General features: G+C 37.4%; 1 protein-coding gene across 1 annotated transcript in view; it reads left to right on the top strand.

Annotated features, from left to right (window-relative positions):
• Positions 1 to 16,244, top strand: part of NWD2 (NACHT and WD repeat domain containing 2) — a 51,788-nt gene that overhangs the window by 10,042 nt on the left and 25,502 nt on the right. Inside the window, exons 2-3 of the mRNA XM_036381864.2 lie at positions 10,891 to 10,979; positions 15,928 to 16,044. Coding sequence (XP_036237757.1) covers positions 10,891 to 10,979; positions 15,928 to 16,044 — 206 coding nt within the window. The remainder of the gene's footprint in view (positions 1 to 10,890; positions 10,980 to 15,927; positions 16,045 to 16,244) is intronic.

Genomic DNA, 16,244 nt, shown 5'->3' with positions numbered 1-16,244 from the left:
CAGTAGCACTGTGGTCATGCTTGCAAGCAACATACAGACACAAAATAATCTCATTAGTCAGTACAATTACCAAAAGTAAAAAAGTTATTGAAAACTTCCTTGTTGAGAATGAGTTTCAATAACTTTCAGTAACTGGTGTGTGTAATTATTCACAAATTTCTCAGATCCAGTTTCTCTCTCCTCATCCTTTTACCATGTCAGGACTGAATCTGAGCATCTGTATAAAAGATAGATAATAACAATCAATAAACTCCTGTAAGGATAACTTTATCAGGGATGTATGTCCTGCAGTGGTCTGCTTGTTTCAGGTAAAGCTTTTCTGGAAATGAAGCATTTATGAAGTGTCTATAATGTTATGGCTCATGTTACAGCTTTTGCTGTGGTGGTTTATTTATGAAAGGGAGACTCATTTACAGGATTTCTCTTATTTACATGGGGATTTGTTGATCTGATTTGTCAGTTAATGTGTTAAGAATACTTTTCAAAAGAGAACAGAAGACATGTAGAAAATACAGTTCATCATTTATTCCTCCTTTTTTTTAGAAAACGGAGATTAAAATGCAAATAATCTCTTTACACTCTACCTGTTTTAATTAAAAATGTTCTACTTTACACTTTCTATAATCAGCCAGGTATAATATTATATAATTCTATTAAGCAATTCCACAGCTGGTATATTGTTCCAATGTTAATGCCACAGTCAGCTCCTCACAGTAGTTATGTAAATTCAAAATAGTTTCAAACAAAATCTCCAGTTATAAATTCAGTTGCCTTTAACTGTGTAGGTGTGGCAGATAAAAGATTTTTTTTCTCTATTCTGTGGCCAAGGGACAAATACCTTTGCAGGCACTGAGAAAGACTGATACTGTCTGGCAGTGCAAGAAATGGAAATAAAGTCAAGTCCACCCTTTCAGCCAGATTCTACACTGCCACTGAGACCTTAGCAGCATAGAAGGTCTTTATCCTCCTTTAAAGGTAATTATAACTCATGGGTATTATAATCAGGAAAACAAGAGTAAAGAGTTGGAGGATGGCTAAAGTAATTCAAAAGCGCAAATCTGGGAAACATTCTGTAGTTCAGTCACCAATTAATTAAATTGGTATGCCATTTGGAAGTTTTCTTTAAATATTATTTTCTGTATCATACTTGTATAAGGTATTTGTGAGAAATTAGACTTACTTGTTTCAACTACATCTGCTTCTTGAAGTGACTAGAACATGTGTTGTCCTTTTTCAATTACTAACTCCTCAAGATTGTTAAACTGCAAATTTTCTGTTACATGTAATGTTACATGTTTACATGCAATCATCAACATGTGGTTAGCAAGCAGAATAAAGTAATAAAACCTACAGCAAGAAAGCAATAGTTAGGAAAATCAAGACATGAGAAGAATAACTGATAAAAACAGGTACATTTTAGAATATATTAAAAATAGCCTTTTCGACTGGATTATATAATCTTCACTAAAAATAATGCTTTGATGAATCATTAGAATTGGAAGGGTAAGGAGAGCAAGGTCTGATAAATCACTCTTCCTTTACATGTCAGTCACTGTTTGCCTCTCAGACATTACATAATCCATCAAAACGAGCCAGCTTTGTAAATTATTTGGCCATGCTCAATGAGTTTCAGTGCAGGCCCTACTTGGAATTCTCAGTTTAAGAACTGCTGTACCACAGGGTCTGTAAGTGGGTGTTAATACCTAGGTTGAAATTGTCTGCCATGAAGTGAAGTGGTCCTTAAAAATCAGTTGAGATCCTCTTCTTCAGGCAAGCCCTAGTTGAGTATCTGGCATCCCTCCCTCATGTAGTCCCACTGTCCTGGGCTTAATGCCCTCTTGCAGCTGCTCTTCTTTGCTGGGGTTGTCATTTCATTTATTCATCTTTGATAGCAGTTTCTACAACAGCCATGAGCTGTTCTGACTGTTCAATGATGTTATTTAATCCTCTCCATTTAGCATCACGAAAAAAAAATCTGTTGCAAAGAAAACTCCTACTGTATTGATGCAAACTTACTGCACTGATAGCAAGCAGCTGCTCTTATTCTTATGTGGGTGCTTCTGCACACCCAAAAGTGTCAAGTTCGAGGCTTTTTCATCTTCTGGCATAAAAGCCTTCACATCATTCACTTGAAGCCCACACATTTCTCAGTCGTGCTTTTCCAGTTGGCCCAACAGACCTCACCAGTTTTGTAGTCACTCAAATTGTGGCTGTATTGTACCAAATTTAAGGAAGAATGCAAGCTGGATTGGAACTCCATGGCTAGTGCACTTAAAGCAGAAAATTTAGACAAAGGAAGGGCAACTTTCCTCAGGAGCCAACAGTGCTTGCAGAGGTCTTCCATTGGTTTGCAGTACTGCCATATGAAAAGTCAAATAGGAGTTTTTATTGGAATTTCTTCAGAATGAGGTACATGTGATGGTCCTGTACCAGGCTGTACTGTGAAATAAGTGTGTGCTTTTATGAGACTGGCTTTCTTGTGGTTTTTTAGGGCTCTGCTGTGCTTTATGCTTTCTCAAAGCCTACAACATACTACTTCATTCTCTTCCAGCACTTGAACCTACAGTTAGGATGAAGAATGTCTCTGACATCCTTTTGCTTTATTGACTGCCACAGCCTCATTACCTTAAATGCCATAGTGACACATCCTGATGGTTTTCTCTTTGGTCTGTGAGGTGAGAAAAAAAGTAGCAAAGTTATTGCAGTGCACATAACTTATTTGTTAAAAACATTTTACAGTGTTGTAAGCCTTTCTTCTGCTGGGAAATCCCATAATTTTTTGAAGTGTGAGTTGACACCTCTCAATGAATCAGTGGGATTTTTGCTCATAACTTTTGTTCTGCACTGGTCTTTATTTCTGTCATCTGTTATTCATTTTTCTACAACTCATTCAGAACTCCTCCTTTAGATTTCACAAGAGTTTTTTCTTTCACATTTATTTTGATCATAGTAGCAAATTCTTGTCCTAAGAGGCCTTGTTGTTTTCCAGTGCTTATTTTTCATAACCTTTGGTGTTCTGCAGAGTTAATTTTCAGTCTTAATTTTGGTGTTTCTAAATGTGCTGTGTCTTCGGTTTCTCCCGTCACATTATTTAATTGTACCACAGTAAAGGTTTGCAAATTGTCATGGTTTCAGGAGCTTTTCCTGACTGGCTTTATTACATGAAAGAATTAGACTTTTTTGAATTCTTCCACTTGTGCATTTTGCAGAGTGCACAAAGCTCTCCCCCTGCAGAGGCGCTGCCTGCAGCCTGGGTGGCGCTGAAGCTCCTGCAGTTTGTGGCATTCCCATGTGTGCCACAAAGCACGGGCAGGGGACACCAGGACATCTCTGCACCCAGCACTAGTCTGGGGGAATGTGCAGGTTTGCAAATCTGCACCTATGCAGGTCTGGGGAAGGATTCCAGGTCAACCTAACTCTTCTTCTTTTATTTAGGAACATCTATATATAAGGGTGCTGTGTTCCCAAGGGCTAATGTGAGGTTAGTTAATTAGGACACGTTTTGGGAGATAAAATTCTGCTTCAGAGTTTTCATCCATGTCATCACCACTAGAGTGACACAGGAGTATGTACTGTTTATTTACGGGTTGATTGATTTATTTATAGATTGAGAGATTTCATGCAGACTCTGGAAGTCAGTAAGGTATCAAAAGATTTAGGCTTTCATTGCATGCCAAATGTAGAACTTTATTTAAAATCTGCTGAGATTAGCAGATCTTTCCACTAACTTCACCAACTTTTGCATCCAATTCAAATTTGTTTCATGTAAGCATGCTGCACATAAAATAGAACTGTCAAAACCAGCATCAGTTTCAGATTGGGAAGACAATCGTGAGAATAATGATAATTTAAATCTTGATATTTGGATATAGGAACCACTTTTTCCCTTTTGTTATATCAGTTTAATACTGATGTTTCCCCTAAATTCTGTATTTTAACATGAGTCTGGACCCCTCTGATTTTACTATCCAACCCTTTTTTTTTTTTTAATTGTTTGGGTGTTGTTGTTAAACCAATAGGTGGCACTGGTTAAGCATATTAGCAGTCAAGATGCAAGGTATTTTATAAAATGACACTGTGAAACCATTATAACTTTAAAACCATTATTTAAAAAACACATGTTGCGTATGTTCACTTAATGTATATGTGTTTTTTATATTTGTCATCTTACTGAACTGACAACATGGAACATTTCAGAGAAAACTATGCCTCATTTTAAATCAGGTATTGTTTGATTTGGGGCTAAAAAGGAAGAGGGAATTGCTGCAACTAGAAGTTTTAGGCTTATAATTACACCCTACATTTTGAATCCTGCCTAGTTAGGTCTTTTGTTTTGAAAGTGTGTTTGTTTGAGTGTTCTGGTGTAGATCACAAATTTGTAATCACATCCTGTCATTTCTTCCCACTTGAGAGACACATTTCAGAATTACTTACCATCTTAATGTTATTTTTCATTATTTCTTCTGACTTTCATGACAAGCAGACATTCCTTTAGGCTGAAATGCTTAGTCCAGTCTTGTATTTATGTTTTTTAAGAACTGAGAACGTTGAGTCACACAGACTTAGTGCCCATCTCCTGAGAGTGCTCTGACCATCAGGTGGAGTGAGGACACACAGCTGTGTTACATCACAGTAATGTTGCAGTGGTTTGCTAATCAGGATTTATTTGGATGGTTAGTTATTTTGGGGGTTTAGTTGAATTAATGAATGGTCTTCAGACTGTCCATTTTCTTATCTGCCTTCCAGAGAGCCAGTACCAGAACCTCAAGGTTGACATTATTATTTGGGGGTGGGACACTGGGAGAATTGACTCAGACCAACCTGTTCCCATCCCTGGTCTACCTAATCTTGGGAAGCTTTGGATGACTATTCTGGTGCTCTCTCCTCACAGAAACTCCAAGGGAAAAAAATTACATCAGTGTCTGTGTAGTTCATTTTCTAGGAAGGCAAGGGTAGTAGGGAGCTCAAGTCTTTTTCCCCTCTCTTACCTGCAACATGATTCAAACTCACTGCTTGCAAAATGCTCTGAGATGAAAGGCACTACAGAAATGAAAATTACATATTATTATGGTATTATTTTCAGAGACAAGTTTTCCATAATATTTAGGGACATGTTACCTCCTAGTATTTGAAGTTTTAGCAGCACAGTGCTGTTGTGCATTATCAGTGAAAAGGGCAGTTTAAGAGGAATAATTCAGTTGAACAGTCATATGAGTCAAGAACATACGAGTATTAGGAGGCTTGGCAGACACTTCTTACTTGGCACTGCTGCTAAGTAATTTTTAACCTTAGATAATTAAAGTGCAGAAATTCTCACTGCAGTTAACAGACAATGGTTATAAAATACCCACATTTTTTTAATATTGCAATGCATTAAAAAATCCTATGGTAGGAATCTGTTCTACTCTCTATCTAATCTAGGCCTTTAGAAAACTTAGAGAAAGCAAACAGCTGAGTATCTTAGTGGACATGCATTCAGGACTAGATCAGAAGTTCACTGCTCATCCATGACTTCCACAGTTGCACAAGAGACTCCAACATCATGTGATAATAAATGTAATGATGTGAATTGGGCAGGAGACTTTGGCAGCAGAGCAGTGGGCTGAAAGACATGAGGTGAAAACCTCCAAGTGTCTGTCCTGACCCACGGCAAAGCACGAGATCACCAAGAATAGAGGAGGTGATACAGAAATTCTTTCTTCTGCATGTACTGGGAGGAGCTGCTCTCTTTTGGGTGACTGCTTGGAGATGACACCTGTAGACAGCTCTGTGACCCCATATGACATTCGTTTCTGTGGTGCCTTGAACAGCTGCAAGAGCAGCTTTTTTTTTTTTTTTCTTTTTTTTTCTGCCTGGATTCTTCCAGGTTCAGCTGCCTGCCTCAACTTGTTATGTAAGTCAGCTGCTGGCTCTCTCAAGCTGGGTATTGCAATGTTCCTCTGTCAGTCAGAGTGGCAGGGCAAACACCCTCCCTGATTAGGATTTTCCTCTGCTTGAGGGCCTTAGCTTGCACCATGCATGGGTACTCACAGGTTACTTTTCCATGAGCAGATTGAATGTTCAACTTGAATGTGCTGCTCTTTTGAGTGTGGTGAGTGAGGCTCACTGTGCCCACATTGGCACCTCCTTTGCAACACATGATAGGAGAATGGGGCTGAGCAATCTCCTTGTTCTGCTGCATCAAGCCTTGACTGGGTAGAGTCCATGTGTGACTGCAACCCACATACATGAAAACAGCCATTCATATCACTGTGCCTGAACTCAGACCAGTACAGCACTAGCAAGAAAATAAACTGTCTTAGGACAGAATAGCTGGTGCTTGAAAATAGGCAATTTCCATCAGGCCCATGTTAACTCTTTCTCTTCACTTGTATATACACTTTGAAATTTTCTTCAACAGGGCTGTGTTCCATGACTTAATTTATCCCAGAGATGAACCTTTGGCAACTGTTTGTAAATACACATCATCTGTTTACTAATACAAGAATGAAAAATATACTTGCTCTATTGAAATAAAATAAGTGACTTTAATAGCAGAACAGCTTGTGTTTGAAGGTCAGACTTTGGCATGGGAATAGTTCACGCTGAGAAGCAGCACCTTGGCGCACTCTAATGAAAACTGGCAGTGATTTGACTGAGCCACAAGCCTTCAGAAATCACACTGCACACAAACAGTTGTGTTTATTGGACAGGATGGATGTAGATGGAGATGTGACTAATTCAGTTCAGTCCTCAGGATAACCCCTGGGAGCAGGATGAGAAGGAGGGTGGGCTGACATTCTCTGTCAGTTCAGAGTGTAGGGGTGGGCAGGACAGTGTGGCTGTGGAATGGCTTAGGAGGCAGCCATCTGCAAGAGATGGCTTTTGTATGGAAGATGTGCACTCAGCAAGTCACTGGCTTGTGGGTTTGGGTTTGTTTAAGTACTGGAGACAAGTTTAGGGTTGGGGGAGTTTTTTAAGTTTTCTCTTAGGTTTTTTCAGATGTAGTTTATTCCCACAGTTTATTGTGAACTATTATTTGCATATCTGAGTATCAGAATTAACATTAAGAGGTGTAGTAAGCTCATCTCACAACTACTGTCTCATTTTCACTGCTAGAAGAATGTAATTTAGTTAATCTGTTCATCTGCAGCAGCAGCCTGGAAGGTGGAATTTGCCTGTGTGATGTTGTTAGGAGCTGCCAGCTTCACAGATTTGCCATCACTTTAAATCAAGTTTAGATTATATTTAATTAAACCAGCTTATCTGCCATCCATACTAATTACCAGAGTTCATCTTAACTAAATACACTTCTGTTTCCTTAAAGTTTCAAAGCTGATTTCAAATGCAGGAATTCTTAAAATTCATTAATATCAGCACCAGACTCAAATTCCAATTAGATAAGCACACTCCATTAGATATGAAATGAGGAATAAAAATAGAGAATGGGTATGCCAAGTGTCTTATCCAGACCACAGTTCTAGTTGAAGCTATATTTTATCTATTTCATTTCTAACATATTACAATATAGCACTACTCCTGCAGTGTGTTGTTTCATTTTCTGATCAAGACTCTGCACGTTAAGCTGCAGGGAGCAGCACCATCTTCTAAAACTAGAGCCAGCAGGGTTCTGCAGTATAAATCCTATGTGCATAAACAAAAAGTAGGAGAATGTGGTTTTACCTGTTGTAAACCTCAGGCAAAGTATTTCCTATTTATCATTTAAAATTCTGCTTTTTTCCAGAAAAAATTCCTTTTTGTTGTTGTTCCTTCAACTTCACCTATTTTATATCCCTAAGACCATTCTGTCTGCTGTCACATTTAAGTAACTGCAAACAATAATGTGGATTGTTGCTTCCTTAATAACCAGGCTGTAGACATGATTGATTTTCATTTAAAAATGCAAGAATCATTTTGGTTTATCTCAGTAACTGAGTAATAACTCGGTTTTCAACAGAGTTTATTCTACTTGATCATGAAAATATGATGCTCTGTGTTTTCATAAACCTGCATGCCAAAATTAACCTGTGTTAAGGCAAAAAAAAAATAGAATACAAATTCTTCTATCACTGATCTAAGGGTCTCAGTTACTGTGAAGGTGAAAAAATGAAGTATTTCAAATAAAGAAAAACTACACATTATCACAAGGTACATCAACACCATTGCTTTGGAACCAAAATAATATTGCTGTGTTGGAATTGTGTGACCCTCTGACTAATTAGCCTTATTAGCTGTGTACTACATTCTGCAAGGGAAGGATGACTTAGACACTAAAGTATGAGAGAAAATTAATGACTGTGGATCCTAAGGAGGGAGCAACTCATCCATCCCTTTTATGTACTGACACAGGCAGGTCTAAGCTGAGAGTGCTGGTTTTTTCACTCTATTCCTGAATATTTGTAGGAAGTGTCTGTATTCAGCCAGATCTGCAAGTGAAGTGAATCTCTTGATCATCACTATCTAATACACTTTGACTCACATCATAGGGGAGTCTTGGTGTGCAAGGTTTCCTTTTTGATAAAAAACAGGAAGATAACTCCAGGTTCTCACCAAATACATTCCAAATGTTTGTGAGGGTTGAGCTCAATGTAAAGTAAAATGCCCTGAAAAATATATGGCATTGACATTGGGTCCTTGGGACCAGCTGCTTCCTCTACAGCTTTGCTCCCACTGGCCCAGACAGGAGCCAAAGTCTTCCCAGGCAGTGTACAAGCAGCCTGGATAACCAAGCCAAACCGGCATGTTCTCCTGAGGATTGCTGCACGTTACTGCAGGGGAACTCAGGTCAGGTCATAGGGCTAACCTCCCTCCTGAGTGCTGTCAGCAGAAACTTGATCAGCCATGAACTTGCCTGGTTGAGTCTTGAAGAGCTCCAAGCAGCTTCTCCTGGTGCCCAGCCTGAACTTCCAAGATGTAATATGTTATCCTTGTCTTTGTTGTACACTCTGGCATGAAGAGCTCGGCTCCATCATCTTTGTAAATGCCTTGGAAGTAATCGTAGGCTGCATTGGCTCCCTCTTACACTCTTCACTGGACTAGATCCCTCTATCTCTCTGTGTAGGCCATGTGCTTCTGGCTTGTCTCAGAAGCCTCTCCAGTTTCCTCCCCATCCTCCTGATTTGGGGTGCCCAGAGCTGGGCACAGCACTGCTGGTGAAGCCAGGGGGTGTCAGGGAGAGGAATGACTGCCCCAGAGAAACTGAGGCTACACTCATACAAATGTAGCCCAGAGCAGGGTCTCTCATCAACAGTGTTCAGATTGGATATAAAATAAGTCTGCACTTTAGATTTAGAATCTCACTTTGCATGGCATGTGGACAGTCAAATGGAAAGCTTGTGATGTAGCAAGGACTTTAATGCTCCCTGGACCACTGTTAGAACACATAAGCATAGCATATTTTAGAACAATAAAGCATAAATGCATTGTATTACATTATTCCACTTAGAGGGGATGTTTTCTGAAAGCGTCTCTGACTTTTTTCCACATCAAAAGTTTGTGAAGGAAGAACCATGGTAATTCAGATAAACTGAATTAAACCTGACTGTACTTTTGAACCTTTTGTTACAGACTTTTTTACCTTGGTGAAGATTTCAGGAGAAATAATTCTCTGGATGTTTCTGGATTGCTTTCTTTCATGCAAATAAGTGGTAATTATACCACACATTTGTGTAATATTTCCAAGATACACTTAAACAGTGAGAAGAATATTCATTTGATATATATTTCACACTTTCCTAGATTTTTTATGATGAAAACAGTATAAGTCTGTGACCATGATTTTATGAACAGACATCTGACTCAGGTTTGTCAACTGGGGCTCTGATTGTGTCTCTAAAGCATTGCTAGATTTGCTTATATGTCTCTTCTTTGCAACAATATGGGAAGCATCAAATCAGTTGTAATCTATTGTTTTGTTTCAGGGCAGTTACACAAATAATGCATTACCTGCAGTAGATGTTCCTCATCATTTATAAGTTAACACTTCATTTTTCAATACATGGCACTCAGAGCTAGTGGTTTACAACAGTTTTGTTCTATTTTTGGAAATAACTTAGCAACAGTGCTCTATCTCTGTGTGTTCTCAACTCAGTTACAATATAGCAAAATCCATCACATATCATAGTCTTGTGAAAGAGAATAAAATTTATTATCTGTACAAAATTTCACTACTAACTGAATTTACTTCATATTTGACTGTATGTGCAAGTGGTAGGTTTTATATAAATGTGTTGAGATTTACTTGGACAAACTGAACTTAATAATAATTTTGGTGTGATTGCCATATGGTACTTCATTATCAAAACATGTCATTTTGCATGGTAAGAATTACATGATATCAGAACTGTGTATTTGGTATTATAGGAGGAATTATCTGGAAAAAAGAAAAATAATGCTAATAATGATGAATTATGCTTTCAGAATACTATTAGATTAAAGATGGTGAAGAAAGTGATACATTTGTGACAATGTTATTAGTTCATGTTATTGATTTGTTTCTGAGTATTGAGATCTCTTTCATCTTTGGTATATCTCTTTTTTCCATGGTGTTTCTTATTTGTAAAATTCAACTTTCTGGAAACTAAATAGAAGTCAAAACAATAAAGAAATTCTGACTGCTGAATTACAAAATGAATTCAGCTCCACTGAATTGTAATATGCTGCCACATTAAAATGTGTATGAAGCATAATTTTGGCACATACAAACACATTTATGTGATTTTACATATATTTACACATGCTAATACTTCCCTGTATTGTACAACATACAGTTTGGAGATAAGATCCCAGCACTTGATATTCATTAGCACTCTGTGTGTGTTAAGCATTCATTTTTAAGTGAAAAATCTGTATCCCTGACTAAAAGAAGAGTTTGTATAAATATTGTTAATAGCATCTTTTTCCACAACACAGATACAATAGCAGAAAGGAGAGCCTTAAGAGAACATGTCTATCCTAAGCTGAGAGAATTCTGCAGAGAAAACTATGGCCTGGAATTTCAGGTAGGTTTCGTTGTGTTGAATCTTGTATTAATTTGTCTTGAAATTAACTCCATTTAGAACAGATAACATTTTTAAATATCATTGGTAAAATAGAAAATTACAAAAACTTTTATTTCACATAATCACATGCAAAATTGTTGGGGTTGGAAGAGTTGACTGGAGGTCATCTAGTCCATTTCCCCTGCTAAAACAGGTTCACTTGGAGCAAGTTGCATCAGATTGCATCCAAATAGGTTTTGAGTACCTCCAGAGAAGAGGACTCCACACCCTCTCTGGCCAGTCTGTTCCAGTGCACTGTCACCCTCACAGTGAAGAAGTTCTTCCTCATGTTTAGGTGGGACTTGCTGTGCACCAGTTTCTGCCCATTGCCTCTTGTCCCGTTGCTTGGTGCTATCAAGAAGAGCCTGGCTACTTCCTCTTGACACTCACCCTTAGGTTATTTGTGTGCTTGGATAAAATCCCCTCTCATTTGTATCTTCTCCAGGCTAAACAAGCCTTGCTCTCTCAGAACTTTGATGTACTTATTTTACAGCAGATTTTAGGTAAATTCTGAATAGATGAAAAAGCACCACCTCTCTTTTAGGTATTCAGAGTATATAAGAAGTAATGTTACATCTGAATTACTGTGTTGTGTTTCTAGAAACCATATTTAAGTTCCATTGTAATGTAGAAAATAATTTACCAGGTGAATGCCAAAACTGATTACCAAAATGAATTGAACATGGTGCATTTTTATTGTGATTATATACTATGGAACTTGCTTTCTTTAATGTCAACTGTAGCATTCCCATTGCTTCAATAAGTTTGTGTTTTCCTCTCTTTCTATGAGAGAAATAGACTCGTACACATCTTTGGCAAGAGCCAGTTGGTAATAAAAAGAGTTGTATTTGATTCAAAACAGGTGTGTTTGGCAACACTGTTAAAGTCACTGATACTTTAAATCAGATATGTCCTAATTCACAGTCCTTTATATGTCAGCAGGCCTGGAACCATTTCTCTGCTAAGATAAACAGATTCAGCTTGTGATGTTGCACAAATGTTGTTCAGTCTTCCAAAAATTCTGGCTCTGCATCCACAAGTTTTCCTTGCATACTTAGTGACCCCAAAAATTCATCTCTCCAGAGTGTAGCTTGGGAACGGCTAATGCCTTTTATGCAACATCCTGTTCCTCCCAGTGTATTATTCTTGATGCACATGCAGCTGGTTTTTAATCAAAATAACAAGTTCTTAAATTAGGATATTTGGTTTTAATTCCCTGAGTTACAGTGGAGTTGCTGAATCTGCATGATGGTAAATTCCAGCGATTTTTGATTATGGCTATAAAAGAATTTCATCTGAAGGTCCTAGCTCATCAGCTGATTGGGAAGTCCCAGCTGCAGTGGTACATGAAAAGAATAGCAAAAGATATTTAAATAATATTTTTCTTGTATTACTACCATGTGGCATTCATCAAAAATATCAACCCCTTATTTCTGTTATCTTTGAGGAGCCTTCTTGGTGAAGGAAACGTCTCTTTCAAGTAGATCATAATCCACTGAATTCTTTGTGAGGGGACACATGTCTTTCTTCAAATAGATTGTAATGTAGTCTCTAGGGGACAAACAATTAACTTTAGCTAATATTCATGGAAGCAAATTATTTTATTATATAGTTTCAACACCAGCATCTTTATGTGATATGAGGTCTGAAAGACAGCTCTACTGACACTGTTGAGAAAACTGCTAGAAAGCTATCACATTTCTGGGGAAGCAAAGTAGGCAGATGTAAAAAAATAACCAAGGAAAAGTAGCAAAGCCTTTTGAAAGAGACTCTGAGGTAGACTTTAGTAAGACCTTTATTTTTTCTGATTCTGATACACTAAATTTCTTAGGTTAGCATGCAAAGTCAAGACTACAGTTTTACATGCAGTGTTAAAATATTATGTAATTTTCAGATACAGGGGTAAATTTATATTTCTCTGTACAGAGCAGAGCACATAACTTTTCATCCTGGTATGTAATCTTGTACTGACCAAACAAGAACTAACTCACATGTGACTACCACAAATGCACTATTCAGGACACCCTCTACCTAATAAATCATGACCCAATGAAAAGCATTTGAGTACATGCATTACTGCAAGATTCACTGAGTCACCTGGCTGCACTCAAAACTGTTCCAGTTTCTGCAAAGCATGAGATCTGTAGGAATCATCCATCTGGTGGGAGCTCTTCCTGGACATAATCACCATATGAGTGGAAGCAGAACTGACTATCTTCAATTACACTATGAATTTGTTAGCTTGATGGACTTTTTTTCATTGTATCAGAAAATATTTCAGAAAAAGACACACTTTTTATTGGCTAAGAAGGCAAATAAGCTGAGAAAAATACTTCAGAACTCATGGTGGTTTTGACCTGAAATACAGTATTTTTACAGGAGAGGATGGAGAGGTTAAAGAAAGTAGTTGTAATTGAAAATTTTGGGAGGCTAACCAAACATAGTTAATTAGCAACATACACTTTTCTTCTTCAAAACAATGAACTGTTTCAAATAATTTTCAACAGCATATATATGGTAGAAGGAAAGTAGAACTCTGCTTGAATGGAAATTGTAGTTCTTCTTTAAGCTCTTGGAAGTGATAAAAATAAAATAATTTTATCTCCTAAGCAAAATCTGTGAAACTGTAGGATTGGTAGGACAAAAGCTAAAGTAAGCAAAAGGAAACACTGAATTATGAATGAAGAGTCTCTTGTTAGGTGACTCGTGTGGAATTGCACTAGAGCAGTGTCAGTCCTCAGTGGGTAAGGAACTCTAGCAGAGGGCACTAGTTGTCATATGACCTTGGCAGCCTTGCTGAGAGTTTGATTGAGTGTTTGGCACACAGTTTTCCAAATATAAGTAAAAACATGCTTCAGAATCAGATATAATTGTCTCCTTGTTCCATTTCTTTAATTTTGTAAATCCTATTTATTTTAGTTAGCATAATGATCAACTGATGAGACCTTACTTAGCAATTTTTGGTGCCTTCAGGGGTTTGTTTAGTAAAATATTTACTCTTGCAGGACCAAATTGTATCATGTTAAGATATTATGCACCAAAACTGTTACCCCATAAAATAACAAACAGCCACTGAGCCCCTGCAATTGTCTGGTACTCCAGGGACCTTCTTCTTCACATTTTCAGAATTAATGTGATTTCTGAACAGTTAATTAAAATAGAAATTGCTTTCACATTTCAGAAGAACTACAGCAGCACAATAAATTCATTCAACAAGTAATTAAAACATTTTTTACTATATGCTAAGATTGGTATCTGAAGGATTTTATAATATTTAAGTTTTATCATACGTCATGCAAGTAATCGCAGATTAATACAATGTGAAGTTCAATAATAAAGTTGCATTAATAAATATCAGAAAGTAGGGGGAAGAAGGGAACACTTCTTTTTCCTAATGAGACTAAAAAGAAAGGACAGAAATCTGTGCAAGTGAGGGAAGTAGGAAGGTTATTGGAAATGCAGTTTTGTAGAGCAGAAAATGCATGTTCCTGCATGCAATTTTTCAACTGAGTTTCTGTAAAGATATTGAGTGTATTTTCTTGGCAGCGTAAGCTACACTTAGACTGCCAAGAAAATACACTCAATACCTTCATTTACAGTCAATGCATTCCATACCTGGGTTTTTTCACTCCTCATGAGTCACACAGGACACTACCTGTCATGTTTGGTAACAATGTGCCTGCTGCAGCAAACACTGATATGAGTCACGAACTTTTAAGGCAGAAATAATCAGTCAAACTATTGATAGTGCAATTACACATCAGCATAAATAGCTCTAGGATTTGGTCTTACACTTTGGTATTGGTAGGAGAAATTTCCCAGGAAGATTAACCAGCTGTAAACTGCTGAAATTTAATTTTACATCAACGCATTATTAGTTCTTATATTAAATCTTCAGGCTAATTTTATAATCTGTTTGGACAACAGCTAATTTTATGATTCTGTTTCTTGCAGACTGCTTCCACAGAACAAACAATATTAAAATAAACTGTAATTCTGTACTATATTCATATATTAACACAATTTTGATTGGTTTTTTTTAATTATCCATTTAGACATTTTTTTGTTAAAATTGCATACAAGATGTTAAGAATCAGTAGTAAATGAGAGAGTATTAGCCTGTACCATGAGTTTTGCTCCTAAAGTAAATCATACATATGATCAGTATCTTTTTAAATTTGGTTTCCCACTGTAAGAATTCAGCCTTTTAGTTAAAATGAAATCACAGGTCATCACTTAATTTGTTCACATAAGTATAACATGAATAGTTTCTTCCAGGAGCATGTTTGCAACTAATTAAGGTCATAAAACTGAGTCTGTAGCTAAATATGAAAGGCTGGACAGCAAGCTCTCTGCCAGTGCATATCTCTACAATCTCTGCTTCCAAAGTGCAAGGATCAGCTAACAAAGGAAGTATGATAATGTAAAACCATTGTTATTCTTTCTTTTGAGCCATGTGCACAGGATGAGTTTGTATCCTGTGGATACAAGTGACACTGGGTGTCAAGTCATGGTCTTGACTGTGATTCACAGTGAGATTCCCATTAATTTTCATGGAGCCAGGATTTTTTTTCAATTCTTTCTCATTATTCTTATCTACCCATTATATGCAATCTAGTAGCAAATAAAAGACTGCATCAAGTCAAGATCTTGCCCTGCTGATCTCCATATGACTATGAAATGAGAGGCTGTCCCAGGAGGGACTATCTGGGAGGGAAAGTAAGAGGCTGGAATTCTCATTTGTATGAGGAAACTCTGCCAGTCTGTGTAAGGACTGGATGTAGAACTCATTGCATTTTACCACAATGAAGAGCAAAGCTTAGTGCACAGGATGTTGGCAAAGCTCATTTTCAATTCGATTGGTAGAAAGAGCATACAAGAAGTAACTCTGTTGCATACTGTTTTCCAGGTCATAGACTTATACTGGGGAGTTGAAGCAGATGAATGGGACAGTCCTGAGCTGCAGAAGACTCGCATGAAGCTGCTTGAAGATTGCTTGAAAAGTTCTGCAGGTCCATGTTTTGTTGTGGGTATAAAAATAATGTTTTACCTTACAAGAAAAATATAATGTTATCTATCCTAACATGCATGATTCAGTAACAAATGCATGATTTTCTTCTTTCTGAAATGCTTTATGCTCATCGCTGTGCATTTGCTGTGCAAAGATTTCCCTATGCAGCTCTGTAGATTAGCAGTGATTACTCAGTATTAGTGGAGAGGAAAGAA

The sequence above is a fragment of the Molothrus ater genome, chromosome 4, assembly GCF_012460135.2.
Source record: "Molothrus ater isolate BHLD 08-10-18 breed brown headed cowbird chromosome 4, BPBGC_Mater_1.1, whole genome shotgun sequence".
Classification (NCBI taxonomy): Eukaryota; Metazoa; Chordata; class Aves; order Passeriformes; family Icteridae; genus Molothrus; species Molothrus ater.
This window is presented reverse-complemented; position numbering and strand designations above follow the sequence as displayed.